At 41.5% G+C, this 21,080-nt stretch overlaps 1 protein-coding gene across 3 annotated transcripts in view; it reads left to right on the top strand.

The window, feature by feature from the left end:
• The window catches only part of CNGA3 (cyclic nucleotide gated channel subunit alpha 3), a 32,540-nt gene extending 12,127 nt beyond the window's left edge, over positions 1–20,413 (top strand). The window contains exons 3-8 of one of the 3 annotated variants that reach the window (XM_065677640.1): positions 4,119–4,235; positions 5,027–5,206; positions 9,686–9,817; positions 11,958–12,065; positions 12,940–13,046; positions 16,098–20,413. In XM_065677640.1, coding sequence (XP_065533712.1) covers positions 4,119–4,235; positions 5,027–5,206; positions 9,686–9,817; positions 11,958–12,065; positions 12,940–13,046; positions 16,098–17,401 — 1,948 coding nt within the window. In that variant the 3' untranslated portion in view covers positions 17,402–20,413. Of the gene's footprint in view, positions 1–4,118; positions 4,236–5,026; positions 5,207–9,685; positions 9,818–11,957; positions 12,066–12,939; positions 13,047–15,992 lie in introns of all 3 variants that reach the window. The other 2 variants (XM_065677639.1, XM_065677641.1) reach the window with 2 other exon arrangements.
• Positions 20,414–21,080: the final 667 nt, after the last annotated feature.

Genomic DNA, 21,080 nt, shown 5'->3' with positions numbered 1-21,080 from the left:
TTTGACTTGTAGCAAGATACAACTATAGGCACTGGGGAAAAAAACCCCAAACCCAAGTTTTCTAGAGTAGCAGCATTTCTCCTTTATCTTCCTCCAACTTCTGTTGTCTGTAGTTCAACAAAGCCATTAAGCGCACTACTTAGTTCTCATTAAAGTCAGTGGATGTTAAATTTATGCTTAATGCTAAGGATATGCTTAAGTACTTTTCTTCTGTGGAATGAAGTATTACCAAGGAAAAGCGTTCACTGCAACAGTTAAGAGAAAGCTATTAGTGTTCTTTAAACTGTCATTCTCAATTATGCTTAAGTAGGTGATTCATGAGCCCATATTCTTACAGTGTAGTGTGCTATAAAGTTACTCCATTTTGTTAAAACAAAACCCAACATAACAAAAGATATCTCATGAGTCTTCATTTTTAAAATCCAGTCTCTGTATAGCAACACCTCAAATATTACAGGCAGCACATTAGCTTGTAGACACAGGTTATCTATCTAAAAATCAGGATTCAGCTGCACCTTGTAGACATCTGTATTTCAGTGTGAATGAATTGAATGTGAGCAGGTGTCTTAAGTTCCTACTGTCATCAGTGGAGATGTAGTCAGTACTAATAGTGGCACCTGGAGAACTGTTCAGCTTACCCTGAAGCTCAATAGCTCTTCAGGCTTGTTTGGCTCTGTTGGTTATGAGAGGTATTTAATTGCCTAAAATAGGCATCTAAAACTGTTTGATATATGATAGAGTACCTGAAGCATTTTGCTAGGGCTAGTGGGTTTGATGTGAGATCAGTGTGCTCTGGAGGGGTCAGATAAAGTATTTTGAGGTATTCCAAATGGTACGAGACTCCTATATTGAGGCAACTGAATCAAGCTCTAAGATGGCAATTGACTGTAATAGGAACTTAGATGCTCAGTTTATATTAGACACCCTAATTTAGGTCACTGTTATCTGGAGTCAGATCCTGCACTTGTGGCTCATAGTTGTTATTCAAAAGGGCTTCAGCGTTTCCTGTTTAACTGATCAGAACTTCAAAGCAATTGCTACTAAATGAAAATTCTGGATTATTTGCATGCATTTTAGGTGAAAATGGTCTTCTAGTGTTTCTAGAGGTAAAATAAGGCGAGGCAAGGGATGGGTACAGAGTAGATGCTGGTGTAAATATCCTTCCCAGAGCTTACTCCTAGATGCCATGAAATCTAGGAATAAATTGTACTTTAGAGAGCTGAAGAGGCATAGAGTAGGAACCTCAGTGTCAGGGAGTTTTCTCTAAAACAGTGGTGTTGCCACCCCCCGGGGAAATATAATATTTTTCAGCATAAGTGGAGGAAGCACAGTCATCTGCTGATGTTTCTGCTTTGTAACCTGCTCTATTTCATGGCATACTGTATTTTCTCATGTTGATTTCAGACTGTGTAACAACCTTGGATAGTAATGGTAATGGTTACTGATTGGCAAACATGATAATGGAATCCAGATGGGAATGCATCTGTCTTTGTGAAAATAAAGTAAACGCTATGCCACATGCACTGAGGGTGTTACATAAAAAGCCCCATCTGTAACTGTACCTCTACATCAATATAAAGCCAACTGACAGAGTCTCTTGTATTATCTGAACAGGATTCAGGAAAGTCATGACTGAGTATGTGAGTTTTATAATAGGGAGTAGTAATAATGGAAGGAAGAGTTCATTTTAGATTTTCTTTTTGATTTGCATTTGTGTGAATTAAAGTGGAATGTGTTTGTAATTGCTGTGTAATATTGAACAGGAGCTTTCATAAGGGTTGCCTGTTGGAGTCCTGTGTGTATTTTTTTCTGATCCTGTTGCAAGTATACATAAGCTGTATTTGCAAAAGTGAAATAAAAGCACTTTAACAGTGTTTCCACAAAATGATTTTGGTTTTACCAAGTGGTATACGCATGTTATTCATATAAATTTTTTTATGAGATAAACCTGAATGTTAATTACAAATGGTTATATTTAGTTATAACATAAACCTAGTTGTAGAAATTCTTGGTGCGCATATAGAATAATCAGAAGATTCTTTTTAAAAACAGTCAAGCAACCAAAATAAAAATATAGACTAAAGATTTCACTACAGAATTCCTACAGAATATTAATTTTTCAGTGAGTGTGAATGACCAGAGAGTAATTTAAATAATTTTGGAAATTTTAATTGGTTTTGTAGGAGTCTAGATCAGCTTGGAAGACATTCGTATCAGGTCACATTAAGCATGCAGGTTTTTTTCACCTAGACAAAAACTTTTCTTCAACTTACTTCTGGCTCTGGACACCAAAGGCCATGCCCTGGATGGAAAACATTGGGTTTTAGATGATGGCATTAAGTGCTTTGTAGTTACCGCTAGCAAGAGGACAAGGAGTTGGTAAACTTTCAATGTTACAGACACAGAAAGTATGCTAAGCCTGTTTAGGTACAGTGGAGCACAGCTTTCCACACTGCTGAGGAGTACAGAGTTGATGATCATGCACACAAAGCTCTTAACAGATGATGTACTTAGCAAGTACGACTGTGTTGGTAAGTGGAGCTAGTAGAACGGTATTACTTTTGGTACCTGATCTAGCTTGTTTAGAACTCATGCAGCTATCTCTGCATGATTCTGCATTGCCTTCCTGTGCATTTACTCAGAATGAGCTGAGCTTTTAATTCTTAGCCTTTTATTTATTGTCAGCAGGTGCCCAAGCACAGTCAGGACGAAAGGAGACTGGCAATCCTTTCTTTTACAAAAGTTTACAAAAAGAAATAACAAGGATCTGGCAATCCATAATGGATTTCTGTTCCGTCAGTTTGTTCATTCTGTCTTAGAAGCTATGTTAACTTTGACATTCACAATATTCTCAGCACCCACAAAATAAACTAGGTTATAAAATTGTCAATACTAAGCAGTATCTATTAGTGTTTTCTTATTAGAATAGAAGAAGAAAACAGTTGACAAGTTGAGAATTCTGAGACTCTGATGATATACCTCCTGTAGCGTGGTTCTTTGTGTAGAAGTAATAAAGTTTTAATTCTCTGTTTGTCAGTTTCTCCGCTATGAGTACATACAGAACTCAGCTGCTAATTTTCCTTTTGTGGCAATTCAAAATGTTGTTGCCAGTTCTTATGAAGATACTGCAAAGTATCATTATAGTCAGTGTTTTCCTGGCAATCCAGATTAACAGACTCATGTGAGAGTTCTTGTTTGCATTACAAAGGAGGAAGAAGTGATCCTTAATGGATGTGATGAAGTTTCATAAAAGTGAATACTGAAGAATTAAAAAGGCAGAGAAAACCCCAAGAGTCTTAAACAAAAATTCAGAGTGATCACTGATAATGTCCAGGTTCCAGTGAAGTCAATTTCAAAACTATGTTATTGACAGATGAGGCTAAAATCTAAGGTAATTTTCTCAAATGTCAATTATTTTGGCGCTAATAAGTAGTCTTACAACAATGGGAACTCACAAGAGTTGGCATGACACTGCACGTGGCATGACACTGCAAGTAGCTTAACTTTACAATCACTGTGCAGTTGCGTGCAACTGGGCTGTTTACAGTGTTTTTCATGTGTAGCAAATAGCCTCATGTCATTGCTGCTCTGAGGCTCCGTAGCCTGTTTTGCTATGCCGTAAGTGAGGTGTCTGTTAATGAAGTGAGCAGCATTATGTCTGCAGTTGTGCAGCTGGCTGGTAAGAACAGCAGTGGTGCTCAGGACTAACTACTGTAAAATCACCATATTGCCTTACAGTCTAGGCTGGAGTGAAAGCAAAAAAGAGATAGGAACTGCACTGGTACAAATTCCAGACTGTTAATCCAAAAAAATGTCTAGGAGAATGACCCTGAAAAAAGCAGTGGGCAATCACTTTAAAGCCCCCTGGGGATAAACTCCATGAGCTTGCTGGAATGGGTGGCAGGGCCTCTACTGACTTCATTTCATGTTGGATGGCTCCAGGGAAGTAGGAATATAGGCTTAGCTCTATGTTTGTCAAATGTATGCTGTATTACTAGGAAGAGGACAATTTGTTGCATTGCTTCTTGATGTAGAGGTAGAAAGAATGAGGTGGGGGGAAGCCTGCTGTATTATTAAGCTGAAATTATAAAAAAAAAAATAATAATTTGCTTTTGCAGAACCCATTCACTGTGTGAGGATGTGTCTTCAGAACTGCAGAGAGTTGTTTCTGTGGGGGGAAGACATGCATCTGAGTCCCAGACGAGCTCGTTCGCAGGCAGGGGAGCAATGGCAAGGTAACATGCTAATATAATTTCCAGCATTAAATTTAACGTGTTGAAAGAGATCGATCACAATTTGGAGGCAAAGTAAGAAGAACCATCACTTTCCAAAAAAAAAAAAAAAAAGGATGCAATCCATCTGAAGAAAGACTTTAAAAAGTAACAGAAGCTTCTTTTGACCTGATTCTGAACTCATCGCTTACTCATTCCTAATAAAAACCTTAGAATCCTTGAGATGCTGAATGAGCTCACACAGGTTAGTCTGAATACAAAGAATTAAAGCATTTTTTACATGATCAGATCTAAAATAAACTGAATGCTGAGGAGATGCATGATGTGAGGCCGGTCTGTATGTTTTCCTTTTGAACTTGGACAGGAAACGTTTTCAGGATATGTAATGTGAATTTGTGGCAAGAGAAAAAGATATATAAAGATACGATGATAAATTAATTACGTTATATTATCTAATTCTGTCAGTCCAGGATTCCCCTATTACCACATAATGTCAGAAGCTTGTCAGAAGTCAACTGCCCCACCACAATTACTTTGTTTGTCCCCACTTGGAAAGAATATTCTGTTGCTTCTGCTTCTCACTGATGTGTGAGATACTTTCCTGATCCATTGGAAAAGGTGATGTATGAAATTGCTGGAAGTGACTGGTTTCATGCAGTTAATCCCTCAAGTTTAATTTTGTGGCAGGTGGAGAAGTGGAGAAAAATCCTCCTGGGCTACTCTTTGTGGGGACAATTTAAGCCATCCGATGATCTTGTCTGGTTCAGTCAGTGTTGTATGTCTGTTCCATGCAGGCTATCACGATTTGTCGTATCTGTGAGGTCATGGGCTACAAGACATACGCACCATGAAGACCAAAGACCTGATTCTTTCTTAGAACGCATCCGAGGGCCAGAGCTCATAGAGGTGTCCACTCGGCAAAGTAACATCCGCTCCTTTCTGGGCATCCGTGAGCAGCCTGGGGGAGTAAACAGGTAAGAAGATGGTTTATACTTTAAACAAAGACGTCCAAGGTTATGGTATTTTCTTGGTGATTAGGATGGAAGTTTTATTTTAAGAAGAGGATAAGGAGCTTAGCATGGGAGCTAACAGAGTATCTAATGCTGCCCAGGAATCTTCACATAACTCAGGTATTAAGGCTTTCAGCGCACTTTCTCTTTCCCCTTCAAATACACTGTGGCAAGAATGGGTTCTCAGAACTGGAATTTTATGATACTCTCTCTGTGCAACTTGATGTTGCTAAACTCCTCTCTACTAAGGATGAATGCATTTCTATTTGAAGAATCTAATTGAAGAATGCTAATTGTGGCTTTTTAGGACATTAATGTTACGCACACTATCTTCAAGTGTTAGGAAACTCCAAACCAGCAGTTGTGCAAAATGAGCCATTGCTTTGTTACACCTACTCAGGAGTTCAGCTATTAACATTAAAGAAGGCTTCTGACACAGCAATGGGAAAATCTTCTGGCTGCCCACTTAATATAATGGCACATACTCATTAGTATGTGCTAATTAGCACACGCTGATTAGCACATTGGCACTTACATAGCCTTTGGAATAGAAGGCAGGTTCAGTCTTAACCTTAAAATTTCTCCAATAAAGCAACAGAGGTTTGGAAGAGAAAACTTTGTGTTTACCATCTTTTGGTTTGATAAATTCTCACTACTTTATAAATACATGTTTTAAATTTAACTCCAGCTGAAAGAGGAAAACGAAGTCCCAAGACAGGAGTTGACTTTCTGTTTGGCATTATGCTTTGAAGCATAGACTCCCATGTTTTTTTTCATAGCTGAAGATTGGTATGCAAGCGAGTAATAAGTTTGTTTGTTTCAAAATCTCAGCTAGTAATTCAGATAAAAGCAAGAACCTTTGAAGGGCTGTGCATGATACATGTTACCTTCATCTGTTGTGGCCCAGCATAGCTTACTATCTTCACTTATCTGTTCCTTAGAAAATAAGCCCAAAGGCACATTTTATTGAATTAGCCAGATTGTTGTCTGATTTTTTCAGCTGTCTGGGTCAGTAGCAACTGCAGATTCACAGTAGTTAGAAATGACAGCATTGATCATGGACCAACAAACCTCTGCATAAGGCTGTTAGGAGGAAGGAATTTGAGGCATCCATCCTTGCCTTCTGCATTTTACACTGTTGCCAAGTGACAGTAACTGCAGCAGTGGTAGGTATGCTTGTTACTTATCCACAAGCCTTGACAGTGCATCTGTGGAGAAGACTTGAAAGGGTTGAAAGGATTGAAGAAAGCTTAAAATAATGGCCAAATGAGTACAGGGCTAAAAATTGTGAGAATGCATGTTGCCGTGCGCTTGTATGCCCGAGAACAAGCTTCGGACATCAGATGTGGTCACAAATGTGTATGCCAAGCACATGGTAAAAAGAAACTGGTGCCTTGAAATACTTATGCAAAGGGGCTTACCATGGCAGTCAAAGTTGACCTTTCTAATCTCATCAGTGCAGATGTGAGAAGCTAGTAAGTCAGTCCCTCATGTCAGTAAACACGTGTATGAAATACCAATAGTCTTTACACTCTTTAATGTGTTTTATTTAACTTACTGCAGCCGCTGGCCCTTGGCCAGGTTTAATGTCAACTATAGCAACAACACTAATGAAGAGTAAGTACTGATAACTTCCGAACACCTTTAGACTACTAGCTCCTTCTCTTTTTCCCTTTCCAGTCTAGTAACGTTTGTAGTATAAACTCCTTATCTCTTCCTAAGTCTTTCCTAAGAATATAGTTTGATTATGAAGACAGATCCAGTTTTCTTTGAATGAAAAACATCCTTTGTGTCCCCTGTGAACTTCTTTTTGTCTGAAGTTACCCTTACCTCTCAAGGAGTGAATTTGATTAAGCATTTAGTCCCTACCTCCTCTAGTTCAGCTGGCTGATTTTGCTGCATTGCCAATTGGTTTATTAATTATTCAGTTTTTAAATTAGATGATTGTAGTAATTTTCTAATAGTGTTTTTTCTCTTTTAACATACTAGTCCCTTCTTGCAAATCCAGTGCCCTAAAAACTTCAGGTTGTCAAATGAGAAGCGGATACTGATCAGGGTACCAAGAAAACACTCAGTGTGTACAGTCTAAGTGAAAACTAACCGTCTTTTTAAAATGTATGTTTCAGTTCAATAGATGTTGTTGGTGTAGATGTAAAGAGATTGACAGGCAACATAACCAGGCTTGCATTGCAACAGAAGCTCTGACAGAAGCTAGCTATCCTTTGGAGTTTATTTTGTATATTTGACAAGATATTTCACAGTGTTACACCAAAGAGAAAACTCTTGAAAAGGTGAAGAACTCTTAATTTAACATCACTCAACACCAGTGTTGTCTGCATGTCTTAGACCACAGCTGTCTGAGGACATATCTGCTCTGTAGCATCCAGCAGCAGATCTGTTCTCAGTCATGATGAGAGTTCTTTTTCTTTTTTTATTGATTTCCAGATGAAAACAAAAATTAAAAATAATCATGATATTTCCTGATTATGTCAGAAAACCTTAAAGGAAACTCTTGGTTTTCTCTACAGATAATTCCATCACAGGCTAGTTCGAACTGTACATTGAAATGATGCTGAACCCCAAAAATGATTGTGCGCATACCTGAACAAGAGGTCTTCTTGCTCCTGAAGCAACTTTTTAGTTTGGTTTGCATAACTTCTATTAAAAAAGGAAATCAGTGTGCAGTGAACAGTGACAGAATGTTCAGAATTTTATTTAGACTGGTATAAAGAAGTGTGAGAAGCCTGGAGCCGAGCCTGCTAGTCAGGGCCCAAAGGGCCGATTAGGATGGAAATACTACTTTTTTACTCTGTTTCTGACAATGACTCGTGTACCTTGGGCAAAACTTTCATCCTTCCAATGTTTCAATATTTTTAAATGCAGACAGCACCAGTCTGTCTACCTGCCGGACAGTCTGAAACATACTTGATTTGCAAAGTACTTGACAGATGGGAAATGCAAATGTTGGATTCATTCAAAGACTATGACAGTGTTTGTATAGGGGCTGACACAGACATGTTTTCTAAGTCTGAAGTTGCATGCTCCTTTTAACGTGCTGGGAACACAGAATGGATGCGGCTGTACTGCTGTTAAAGAGAACAGTCACAAAAGAAGTGCTTTGTTAGTTACTAAATTACAGTTTTCTCAAGAGCACTGATAAAAAAAATGCAGCTTTTTCTTTTGAAGCTTTTCATTATGTTAAAGACCTAAGAAGTGTCTGCGTTTGGGGAGCTGCAGAACACAGTCTTTGATTATGGCCATCCTGTTCCTCTGAGTGACTTCCACCTATAAGTATGTGGGACTATGGTAAATATGGAGTTACCGCAATAAAGAGATGGGTAGTGGGCCACAGAAATGGAGGAAACTCACTTATGAAAGATACCTGTAGTTAACAGATGAGTTTGTAGATCTCAGAGAAAAAAAAAAAGTTGGCATTAGATGCTGTGTGAGAAAGTGTTTTTTATCTTTTTAAAAACAAAACAGAGAAGGAAGTTGGAATTGTCAAAATATTCCCTCCAAAGTTCACCACCACTAAGACTTCCTGATCAATTCTCTATCTATCTCAACCTACTTTTCCCTGCATGTCAACATACGCAAATGTACAGTGGCCCTACCCTTTGAAAATTATGTTTACTCGTATGTCTTCCTTTCTAGTAGGAATGCCAGGCTTTTGAAGTATTGAGGAGCTATGTTAATGCTAACAACAGCAACTGTGACTTGGCCTTCAGATCAGGCACCATCCATAGTAATGTGCAGTGAAATCCTGATGTTTTTTAAATAAGAATTAGTTTAGGGGACAGATTTGAAAAAGAAGTCAAAGTTCAGGGGTGTCAGTGGCAGAGAAATAAATACTTGAGTTGCAGTTCTCACTGCCATGTAGAAATCAGCCTTAGTAAGTGAAAACTGTTTCTTTGACTTGAGATGCATGTATAAATAGAAGATCAGTCAACCCAAAGGTTCTTTTCTCCTCTGCCTATGCTCAGTGTTAGTTTAAAAGACATGTGAGAGGAAATTCAGCTTTATTTAATTGCCATTGAAGCTTCAGACAGTCTCTGTGGGGTTTTGGATCTGCAAAGAATGCTGACAGTTTGGTCAGCCATTTCAAGTTCTTTTATCATTTGACAGATATCTTTTAAAATGCCTGAGTTCTAACAAATGAAATAAACTAGAAACATGTAAGTAAAATCAGCCTGGTACACTGATGTCTGAAGAGATCAAGAAAGCACAGGTAACTAATGTGCCGAATCAGCCAGCTGGTTACCTGATGTGATAGTGTGGTGGTGTCAGCGCGAGAATCCTCAGCCAGTAAACCATTTTTACCAGTTGGATCCCTGTCCTACTCTCTCTGGAGTCTAGTCTAGTTTCCTGTACCTCAGCATCCACCCTCTCCCTTAGTTGCTAGAATATCAGTACTGTTGCTAAGCCTTACATTGTGTTGTACAGCAAAAAGGAAGAAAAGAAGGAGGTTAAAGAGGAGAAAAAAGAGGAAAAGAAAGAGGAGAAAAAAGAGGAAAAGAAAGAGGAGAAAAAAGAGGAAAAGAAAGATGACAAAAAAGATGATAAAAAAAAAGAAGAGTAAGTATAAAGAATGAATGTGTGTTTGTAATACACCTCTTACACCACAAAGCACAGTATGGTATTTCATCACAACACTTCCACCATAATTCTTGTTCTGTAGGCCACAGAATGTTAGCCTGTCAGATCTTGAATATGTTTTTCCCTTTGGAAAGGTGCAGCTGCCTAACAAACTTGTTGCATCTCAAAGACCTGTGTTTAGGCACGTCATCAACAGCTTCCTAGGCCAGTAAAAATGAATTCATCTACTTCTGCTCACTTTGATTTGCTGTTGAAGATCACTTTTTACTATGAGGGCATTTAAAGTCAGCAGCCTGCTTTGCAGATCTGCACAGACTTCTAATTCTTCCAGAATGTCCATAATAATTCGGACAAGATGAACAAGATGACAAAGAGGAAAAGTCTTACCTGTAGAGAATTACAGATTTACTAATAAGTTTAGTTACTACACTGACTAGCATATTTCATTGCTTAATTTCTGCAGTTCATTACTGGTGATCGCTAAATCTTGCTTCTGCTGGTTAGGAGATGCTGTATTTTTGCAATTGCCCTGTTTTCAGTGATCAAACAAGATTATTTGAATGCTTTGGACAGAAATGGATCCTGCTTTTGTTTTGTTCCCCCAAACATAGTACAATTTAGTTATTACCAGTCATTAAAAATATCAGTGATGACATAGAAATATGCATTTGAGTGGACTTTACAGTTAAGGAGTATGTTAAGGTACTATACTGCAAGTTTATGTGTATGTGTATGGTGGCCTGTGCTATGTAGGAATGGGGACATGCAGTTGGGAATCGCCCCCACATGGAATCTACTTGGTGTCAAGATCTTGACTTTCTTAATCAAAGCTTCATTTGCTTAGAAAGCCTTTGCCCTAAGGATTCTTTTTTGGCTCCAATTACTATATAGCGAGAGCCTGAGCTTTGCAGTAGCCAAAAGGGTTTTAAAACACTTTGGCAAAGAAAAGAAACATTTGATGTCTAGAAGGTACTGTACTCTGTCATGTGAAGACTGTATTTCATGGTCACCAGTTTTGAGGTGGCGATCAGTTTTCTAGAGAAAATGGCTCAAAACCTGTTGTGAAGATGACAAAGTAAATACCTTTTAGATTAAAGCTGCTTCCTTTGCTAGCATTATCATCTGGACATTCAGCAAGGTTAATGCCAGAAATATACACAAATATGAAATAAATTGTCATTACGTTTTAATATATTCACATTTTTGGGGATTAGGAAAAGTCATACAAATATATTTGAAGAAGCATTGCCCAGTCACATGTTCCCCACACTAGTAGAGTTCACAGATCATGATATCACATTACTGTTGGAATAACTTCTGCAGCTGTAGGCGTCACAATCCACTAATACTTACTTCCTTTGATTACATACAACATGCCTAATTGCTGTCTCTTCCATATCAACTTTTCTTGTGCTGGGGAAGGCCACTTCTGAGCATATTCTGCACGTGCCATTAGCCATGCCGTTCTTTAAATCTTCGCATTCCAGGCCTGTATGCTTCATTTAGCATCTCTTCATTGTTGTGAGGCTTAGGGAGCCATGACTGTGACTATGAGAAATCTTCTTTTACTTAATAACACGTCTTAGTTCTGGTCACACACAATATGCGTGTATGCACACACGGAGTCTTACTTGTATAAACATGTATTTCAATACATAGGTGTTTTACTTGTTTAAGTGTGTGCTCATGCAGTCATTTCCAGAACAGAATTTGCCAAAATCATAAAAAGGAATCTGCAAATGAAGGCTCTTTTCCTAGCGATGGGCCATAGCCTTCTAGCTGGAATAGTAATAAGAAACATTTAACATTTTACTCTTTTTCGGTGGGGGTCATATGCAGAAAAACTCTGGTTTCCAGCTGTGGGAGTGTGACTATCTGTGGTTTTCTTTCCACTCATACTTACTTTTTCCAAAGTTGGGTCAAGCAAATAAATAGTGCATGTCAGATGGGATGAAGCTAATATTTAGAATCTCATCTGGAGCTGCCTGCATGGACACCTTCTGTTTTTTTGGCAGCTAGGAGTTCATTGTGAGATGAGCAGCCTCCCTCCAGAAGAGGGAGGTCCAGCAGGGTCACTTCATCACCTATCCAGTGTAAATGTGCATGTTTTACTTTCCAGGAAGAAAAAAGAAATCTTTGTGATAGATCCTTCAAGCAATATTTACTACAACTGGCTGACCATAATTGCAGCACCTGTGTTCTATAACTGGTGTATGCTAGTGTGCAGGTATGGATTTAAGTTAATAATAATTTTAGGTTTCAAATGTAGTGTCTCATTATGTTTCCTAGGTAAATCATCTTCTTAGCTTCCTGAAGTATTTTTTGGGTGCCTTACCTAGAAGAGTTACAGTCCCTATACCCTTAGAGATATAAGCTGTAGATGCCACTAGGAATAGATGGCCGGTGTTTATCTTTTTCTCACAATCGATGTGTTGTAACTTGCAATGAGCATCCTCATGAGCGCTGGCTCTGGCCTCTGTGTGCCACCTGCTGGCTAGACGCAGAGATGGGCTTTAGTCACTGTAGGCTGAGCAGCCACTGCTAGAGATAGGTCTTCTAGTCACCGAATAGAGAGGCCTGAGCAGTGTTGGGTCATCTTAAAAACACCAGGCACCTCTAGATACTTGAGAGGCAGGAAGATTTTACTCGAATATCTATTTTCCATTGTGAAATGTGGAAAACAGTTTGAGTCAAAGTGATGGAGTCCTGTGGAAATGGTTAACTTAGGCTGTGTCAGATGACTGGGAGAGATGGGGGTGTCTTGCCACTCAGAAACAAATCTTATATTTGGGAATTATCTTAACGGAGATATGTATCCCATGAAATCTGATGCATGTTTAATTGTAATGTGAAATGAAATCTGATGCATGTTTAATTGTGTGGTATATATGTGTTCAAGTTTTGTTCCTGGCCTGAACGCCTTTGAATTCTAAAAGATCCTAGTGTCTGTTTAGACATAGCTTTAGTGTGCAGGTGTCTGGGCATGGAGATATGCTGCCTGTAATTTTTCAGTGCCAGTAATGTGCAATAACACACTGCAAGTACTTTGCTTATGCAGTTGGGTGTAATTTTTGTGTGCGTGTGTGTCCTTGTTTCTTTAGAGCCTGCTTTGATGAGCTGCAAGAGGACCACATTAAATTATGGCTGTTCTTGGATTATGGCTCTGATATCATTTATATTTTTGACACGTTTGTGAGATTCAGAACAGGTGAGTCCTTCTGGGGTTTTACAGTGTTTTCAGATACAACATGGATATAAAGACTGGAAACAGAAATTCCTTGTAGGATCCCACCAGTGTAATATCCTGTTTACAGCAGAACTCAGCAGTAGGGGCTTTGGGAAGATGAAGTGTCTCTCCAGCTTGGATTGTTTTAAGGCTGGACATCCCAACACCTGCACTTCACTTCTCTCTACATTCAGTTCTGTCAGTGCTTGATAGGCATGCCAAATGCTGACTGATCAGCCACTGTAACAGGCTGCCTGGGGGAAGGGAGAAAAAGGTACTTTCCATGTCACAGTCGTTCTCTGTGTGATAGTATTGCTTGTGTTCATCAGATGGAGCAAGAAACCAATTGCACCCTGCAAGTGCTGCTTTCCTAGCCAAGTTGTGCAGCATCCTGCTCAGAAGTGATGCGAGTCAGTCAAGCACCAGACCTGGCACCCATCTCAGCCTCTGGTCTGCAGTCTTCTGCCTGCAACCAGCAGTGCTGCCCTTCTGCCACCAGCTGTATTTCCTGCAGCCTCTGTGAGGTCCTGGTTGGGGCTCCCACTGCCTGATGGTGTTACAGGATTAACCCAGGAAGGTGGTGGTATGGGATTAACCCTGGCACCTGTGCTTAGGTCCTGCCTTCCTCAAGAAAGCGTGAACCTAAAGGGTCTGTGAGGACTGTGCCATGTCACGTGTGAAGTGGTTCTCTTCAGCTTCCTGTTTCTGTAGACCAGAGAGGCCGAGAAGGTTTCATATTAGAGCCCACCTGATACAGATTCTAGTTTTAAAAGGATATCTGTTTTAAACTAAATAAGGTCATAACATAGGCCTAAGCAATGCCATACAGTGATCCATATCGTTAGATTGATACAATAGCCCTTGATGTACTTCAGTGTGTGCAGTTCGGTCTGTGACAGCTAGCGCTCCGTCAGGGCAGTGTCTGGACACAGGTAGAAGGACAGCGGAGGCTGGGTGTTGTTCATGGTGTTATTGTTGGAGGAGGCTGTGAGAGCTTGCGTGTGAATAGAAGCTGTCATGGTAGCTGGTCTCAGGGCCAGAAAACATTTCCTGGCTTGTTCTACTTTCTGGTGTGGACTCAGCCCCAAAAAGTCCCTTGAAGAGGTCCAGAACCACACTGATCTTTGTAAAAATGAGAGTTCTTTAAATCTTCCATTTTCACTCTTTTTTTTTTTAAATCACGTTGACAGCTTGACATTAATTATGGTTTGTGACAAGTTGTAAACATAAGACAGAGGCTAAAAATGCTGTCACACTGGGAAGTGCACAACTCATGGCAAGCCAGATTCTTAAACTTAGCAAGTACTTTGTTCAATAGGAAAGTCTGTTTCAGACAGCAGCCTAAATCACAGGACTGCTGTATTTGTGGTGGGATGGAGGGGTTTCATCTTCTTTGTGTAGTTGAAATGTCAGCTCTGCCAACTAGATCTCTCTTCTGCAGTTACATTTGTTATTGCAATGGGAAAAAAATGAGCAGAAATTGGGCATATAATCTGGGCAATGCAGTCTGTCCTGACAATGACAGGCTATTAAAGTGTGGTTAGGTCAGCTTTGCAGGCCTGGATTGGAACTGCAGAATTGCCACAGGGATCTCCTGAACGCTTCAGTGCAGGTGTCTGCTGCAGTTTCAGGCACTCAAATAAGGAAGCCACTTCTTTTGGGTGCTGAAATCTTTGTCAGCTCTCTTAACAATCCCACCTGGCTCTGTGCCTGCTACCTTTTCCTGTAAGTCTGCAGGGTCTATCTGCCCTGGGGACAGAGGTCATGGAAGCCCTTGGGAAAGAGTGTGACTCCGTGCTGTCTAAAGGCAGAGGTTGGCTTTGAACTGCGATCTAGGTAACCCTGCAACTACTATGACCCGCACAGGTTCTCTGTGGTGCAGTCCTGTCTAGCTGCAGGGCCAGTTTTGCTGCATTTCACCTATTTGGTGACTGTGCACTGTGAAGCAGAAAAGATTCATGCCTCAGCAGCTGATCGAGTTTAGCATACTCTGCATTACGATGCTTTCAAATGGTTTTAATATAGGACTTCAGTTCTGTGAGGGGACAAAAAAGAGTTGAGGGCTTTTATTTCCCTTCACGAGGAAGGTGTTTTCAAATTTAATTGTGGGCCAAAATTCATCTGCCTGGCCAACTTTTCTGTGTAGTTGCAGAATTTTGTTAATAAGGGCATATTTGAGCAGCTTTTCCAGCAGCTTTCTGGGAGGTAATACATTCATGGCATAGGAACTACTTCCATTTATAGTCACCATTAGTTTGCAGACAGCAAAAGACAGATACACACGTATACGAGGCAACTGTAGAGATAGGCACACATTCCAGCAACACAGCTGTGGTGTGTAGGCCACAAAGACATGCAGCTTGGTTTTCCTCTTCTTAGCAACATTGGACACAAGAGGAAAACCATGGCTCAGGGAGGCAAAAACTGGGTTTCTTTATCTCAAGGGTATCTATATTGCTTGGAAAACAGTTTCCAACAATCCATTATGCCTACTTCTTCTTGGTATGTATGTAAAAATATTCCACTCCGATTTTACACACAATCGCTTAGCACTTGCTTAATTTTAGTTATGACTCATGCCAATGATTCACAAAAAAATGACACATTTGAATCTCTCCTTTCTTTTCTTTTTGCAAACATACCTTAAAGAAAAAGGTAACAGCTGTCCCAGAACAGAGTGGAAACCTGCAGGGAGCATGGTAATCATAGTCATTGCTCTTCACCATTACATATCAGCTTTGAAACTTCATTGAAATATCTGCTTTTGCAATGAAATATTTTTCATTAAATGAATTCGTAGTGTATCAGTGTCTGTGTGCAGATCAGTACAAGTGTTAATCTTCTCAGGTATCTGCAGTGTAAGTCAGTCAGTACTGTTGATGGCGGTTTTGTTCCAACAAGTAAAATATGTACTTTTATTCTTTGAAGGCTTCCTTGAACAAGGCTTGCTAGTTCAGGATGAAAAGAAATTGCGAGATCACTATACCAAAACTTTGCAGTTCAAACTGGATGTGCTGTCTGTTGTGCCAACAGACGTGGCCTATCTGAAGTTTGGTTTGAACTACCCTGAGCTGCGATTTAACCGCTTGCTGAGGATTTCTCGGCTGTTTGAGTTTTTTGACCGTACTGAAACCAGGACAAATTACCCCAATATGTTCCGTATTGGAAACCTTGTCTTATACATTCTTATCATCATCCACTGGAATGCATGTATATACTTTGCTATTTCAAAGCTCATCGGATTTGGAACTGACTCTTGGGTCTACCCCAACGTATCCATCCCAGAATATGCGCGCCTGTCTAGAAAGTACATTTACAGTCTGTACTGGTCAACACTCACACTGACAACCATCGGAGAAACACCTCCCCCGGTGAAAGATGAAGAGTATCTCTTTGTGGTCATTGACTTCCTGGTGGGTGTCCTGATCTTTGCTACCATTGTCGGTAATGTGGGCTCCATGATCTCCAACATGAATGCTTCCAGGGCAGAGTTCCAGGCCAAAGTGGATTCCATTAAGCAGTACATGCACTTCCGAAAAGTGACGAAGGATTTGGAAGCCAGAGTTATTAAGTGGTTTGATTACCTCTGGACCAACAAGAAAACAGTGGATGAGAAGGAAGTTCTCAAAAATCTGCCTGACAAGTTGAAGGCTGAAATCGCCATCAATGTCCATTTGGATACACTGAAGAAAGTGCGTATATTCCAGGATTGCGAAGCTGGACTTCTCATTGAGCTGGTGCTGAAACTGAAACCTACAGTCTTCAGTCCTGGGGACTACATTTGCAAAAAAGGAGATATTGGGAGAGAAATGTACATTATTAAAGAGGGAAAACTGGCTGTGGTGGCAGATGACGGCATAACCCAGTTTGTAGTCCTAAGTGATGGCAGCTACTTCGGTGAAATCAGCATCCTAAACATCAAAGGTAGCAAATCCGGCAACAGGAGGACAGCCAACATAAGGAGCATTGGTTATTCTGATTTGTTCTGCTTGTCTAAAGATGATTTAATGGAAGCCCTCACAGAATATCCAGAAGCCAAAAAGGCTCTGGAAGAGAAAGGGCGACAAATTCTAATGAAAGACAATTTAATAGATGAAGAAGCAGCAAAAGCAGGAGCTGACCCAAAAGACTTGGAAGAAAAAGTAGAAAAACTTGAAACCGCTCTGGATACACTGCAGACCAGGTTTGCGAGGCTCTTAGCAGAATACACCTCATCTCAGCAAAAGGTGAAGCAGAGACTGGCCAGAGTAGAAACCCGAGTGAAAAAATATGGTAGCGGCACCTTATCGGTTGGAGAAGCAGAGGGTGAAAAACCTGAGGAGGAGAAAAAGCAGTAATGGAGTATTTGTACTTGCTCATCTATTCAGCGGAGAAGGTTGAAGCCTGTGAAAGCCATAAATGTATGTAAATATGTGTGTGCATACACAGACCTGATTATTTTTATATGAACTCAAGAGAATGGGTTTTAGCATTTTTAACTGAAGCAGTATTTTCTTGTAAATAGAACACTGCCATCTTCTTAGGGGGACATTTGGTCTGGCGTTTGGGTACTTTTTTGTACTGGGAGTGGGTTTCGTAGAAGTCATGCTCAGAATGTTTACTGTGTGTGGTGTGTGTAGGTCTTGACGCATTGTCTCTTCCCATCTCTGTTGTGTTAAGCAGGCGTTGTACTTGAAGCAGAAGGGATTGGGTTTTGTTACAGGCTTCAAAAAATATTTAAAGAGTACATAAATAGCTGTACCTTGCTACCGTAATAGCTGATCAAATGCATGGATGCTCACCTGGGCTTCTCAAAATCTTTGTCCTTTCACGGTAAAGCATCTGCAGAAGTGGTTGGACTACAGCTAAGTAGCAGCATGCACCTGGCCTGTGCATGTGTATGAAACACCCGTGCACCCAGATGCTTTAGTCTAATTCTTTCTAATGAGCTGGACTCTGCACAAAGGGCCACGCTGGCAGAGTAAGCAGTGCTCATTCATGTCCTTTCTGACGTGGTCTGCGACCGCCTTTGCTGCTCTGCAACTGCTTTACTAAAGGGAGAGAGTAGATTTCCCCTCCCACCTTTTTCAGCACAGCCCCGTCTGCACTGGTAAAACCCTTACATGGAAGGGAGCCCCAAAAGCCCACTAGTGAGAGGCATCTGTGACAATAAGGCTTCACAAAACCTGGGCAGAGAACAGAGGGCCCAGTTGTGTGCAGCTCCTGTATGGAGGGTCTTGAGTGCATTCTGTCTCAGCAAGTGGTTGGTCCCAGAGGAAGGCTGCTGAGAAGCCGCATGGGCTGGCAGGACAGGCTGTCCCTGCCTCCAGCCAGCTTTCTCTCCCAGGGGGGTTTCTGTGAACAGGGAGAACAAACCCTGTGTTCCAAAATCATTCTTGCCTCTAGGCCTGTGTTTTCTTCCCCTTTATTTCATGTAAGGATGCCTATTCCAGCTCCCTTCGCTACTTACTGCCAGCTTTACTCCGAACTGCCATGTTTCTGTTAGGGAGAACGAAGGCCACGTTTGCTGACAGGAGCCCCGGTGTGCTGGTTGCTTTTCTGCTCACTGCAGAGCAGCCAACAGTCTGGATCTGAGATGAATACACAGGTCCAGCCCACTCAGCCTGCTGTGACATGCAGGGCAGAACAGTACTGAGGTTTCTTGCTCTATCACATTACAGCCTCAGGATTTACCTCTTACACACCCTCTTAGCCTCTCCTACCTCGCTGCTTCCAGTTTCTTTCCAGGCTTCTCTCCCTCCCACTGAGAGGATTTCTCTCCGCACTCTCATCCTGGGAAGATACTGGCTGTCATTTTTCTGTACAGTATTTTTCTGCTGTGTAGCTTTCTCTGCATTACTTTTATCCTCTGATACCTCTCTGACTTCAGAGACGTATGGAGTAGCAGATGCTGTTCAGCGTCTATGCCATGGGGGCTGGATCTTCCAGCACCATTAGGTATTACTTAATTCTTCCCTGTGAGGGTGGTGAGGCACTGAACACGTTGCCCAGAGAAGCTGTGGCTGCCCCATCCCTGGCAGTGTTCAAGGCCAGGTTGGATGGGGCTTGGAGCAACCTGGTCTAGTGGAAGGTGTCCCTGCCCACAGCAGGGGGTTGGAACTGGATGAGCTTTAAGGTCCCTTCCAACCCAAACCGTTCTGTGATTCTATGATTACCGTGGGCAGTGCTCTGCCTTTTAGTTGTCATCAGCCTTGGCTTAGGAGCCCTAACAGCAAATGGGAATAGGTGGTCTGTTAGAAAACTGGTGAGAAACCCACAGAGAAGAGGGTGGGTTATGGAGGTGACAGTGAAATGAAGAGAGACTCTGGTGAGTACAGGTGCTCAGAGTAGGCACTTGTCTCTGGGCAAGCAGCTATCCCCCTTCTGTTACTTTTGAGCCTGTTGAGAGACAAATCTGACAGTGACTAAGGAACAGGGCTTTGCCAGGACACTGCCAAAGGGACCACCAGGTAGTGGATGTCCACACACAGCCCATGTCTAAACTCTTATCATCAGCCTAGAAGCCAACTAGACTTAGGGATCTACTGTAGGCTGGGCTTAACCTCTGTTATCAAAGCTTCCACTGATTGCAACAAGGGCTTTGGAAAGTAGCTGTGGCCTACCTCTGGCCAGTGGAGTTGGGGAGTCCTTCAGCTGAATCTTGTCCTTATTTTCACCGCGGTGGCGTGGTTCTGAGTTACCGGCTGGGCTTAAACCACGACACAGGGGCTTGAGACAAGTAGGGGAGGTAAGAGAGGCGTTTTTGGCAAGGGTCTGAGTGCCTTCCTCACCCCACACTGAGGAAGGCAGGGTTGAAAGTGGGACCGGGTTGGTACTGTAAGCACAGATAGCCACAGGCTGCCGAACCTGCAGCTCTCCCTTGTAACAGGCAGGTACCACATGCGCCTGTGGCTGATGCTCACCGTCATGTTACTCAAATGCCATGTCTGGTAGGGTTTCATACTCACTGTCATGTTCTACATCAGTCATTGTTCTCTGTAAATATCTAACTACCTACCCAACATCCTACAGCTGTGCTAGCCTGCTAGGAATACACAGATAGAACTGTTTAAAATATTACTTACACCAAATTTATACCTGTTAAAAACCCCCGCAAACACAAGAATGCTTTGTCATCTGATGGATCAGAACAGCTTAATCTGTCCATTAAATATGTGTTTGCTCTTCCCTTTTCTGTACTTCTTGTCTGGTTTTCACATGCCAGAAAAAGAGCTATTTTGATGTTACTGGCTTCAGTCACTTGGAAACGTATAGCTTCTGGCATGATGAAATTGCATCCTTTGACATCTATCATCTCTGTAAGATGCTTTTTCCGCTTCTTTAATGTGGCAGCATGTACATTAAAATATTCTGAGTAACATTCAAGCAATTCTGTGGTTTCTCTTACCCATATCCCTCTGGATTTTAGCGTTTCATGACAGACTTTCATCATGCCAATATTACATTGCCCAGAAAGCTTTAGCTGGAACAGAGATCTGAAGTGACAGAAAAAACCAAGTAGGAATGGTGCTGGTCTCCCCTCAGCATGGGGCAGCTGGCACAACACAGCTTTGGTCCCATGCCCAGTTTTGACACCATCACTGTATTGGCAGATACAACACAGGCACGAGAGCCTTGACCCACACCCTGCTTCCCCAGCGGCACAGGCCTTATGGGCGGCAGAGTCACCTGCCTTCTGCCTTCCCTTTTCCTGTGCAGGGTGACACAGCAGGGACAGCACCTTGTCTGGCAAAAGTAAGTGTTGGCAGCCCTCTGCTACTTGCACACACATGTGTCACCTACCAGAAATCAGAGAATGGCTTGGGTTGGAAGGACCTTAAAGCTCATCTGGTTCCAACCCCCTGCCATGGGCAGGGACACCTTCCACTAGACCAGGGCATTGGGCAGTACCTGGCATGGGCTTGTCTGGTCTTTCAACCCACCACAAGAGAAAGCCAGGAAGGAGACAGCTCTTAGAGAGCATTTGAACACATGCCCTGAATTTGCAGACAGGGGTCTCACGGGCACAGCATCCAC

The sequence above is a fragment of the Lathamus discolor genome, chromosome 4, assembly GCF_037157495.1.
Source record: "Lathamus discolor isolate bLatDis1 chromosome 4, bLatDis1.hap1, whole genome shotgun sequence".
NCBI classification, from domain to species: Eukaryota; Metazoa; Chordata; class Aves; order Psittaciformes; family Psittacidae; genus Lathamus; species Lathamus discolor.
The sequence above is the reverse complement of the archived record's forward strand: the minus strand, read 5'-3'. Positions and strand labels throughout refer to the sequence as shown.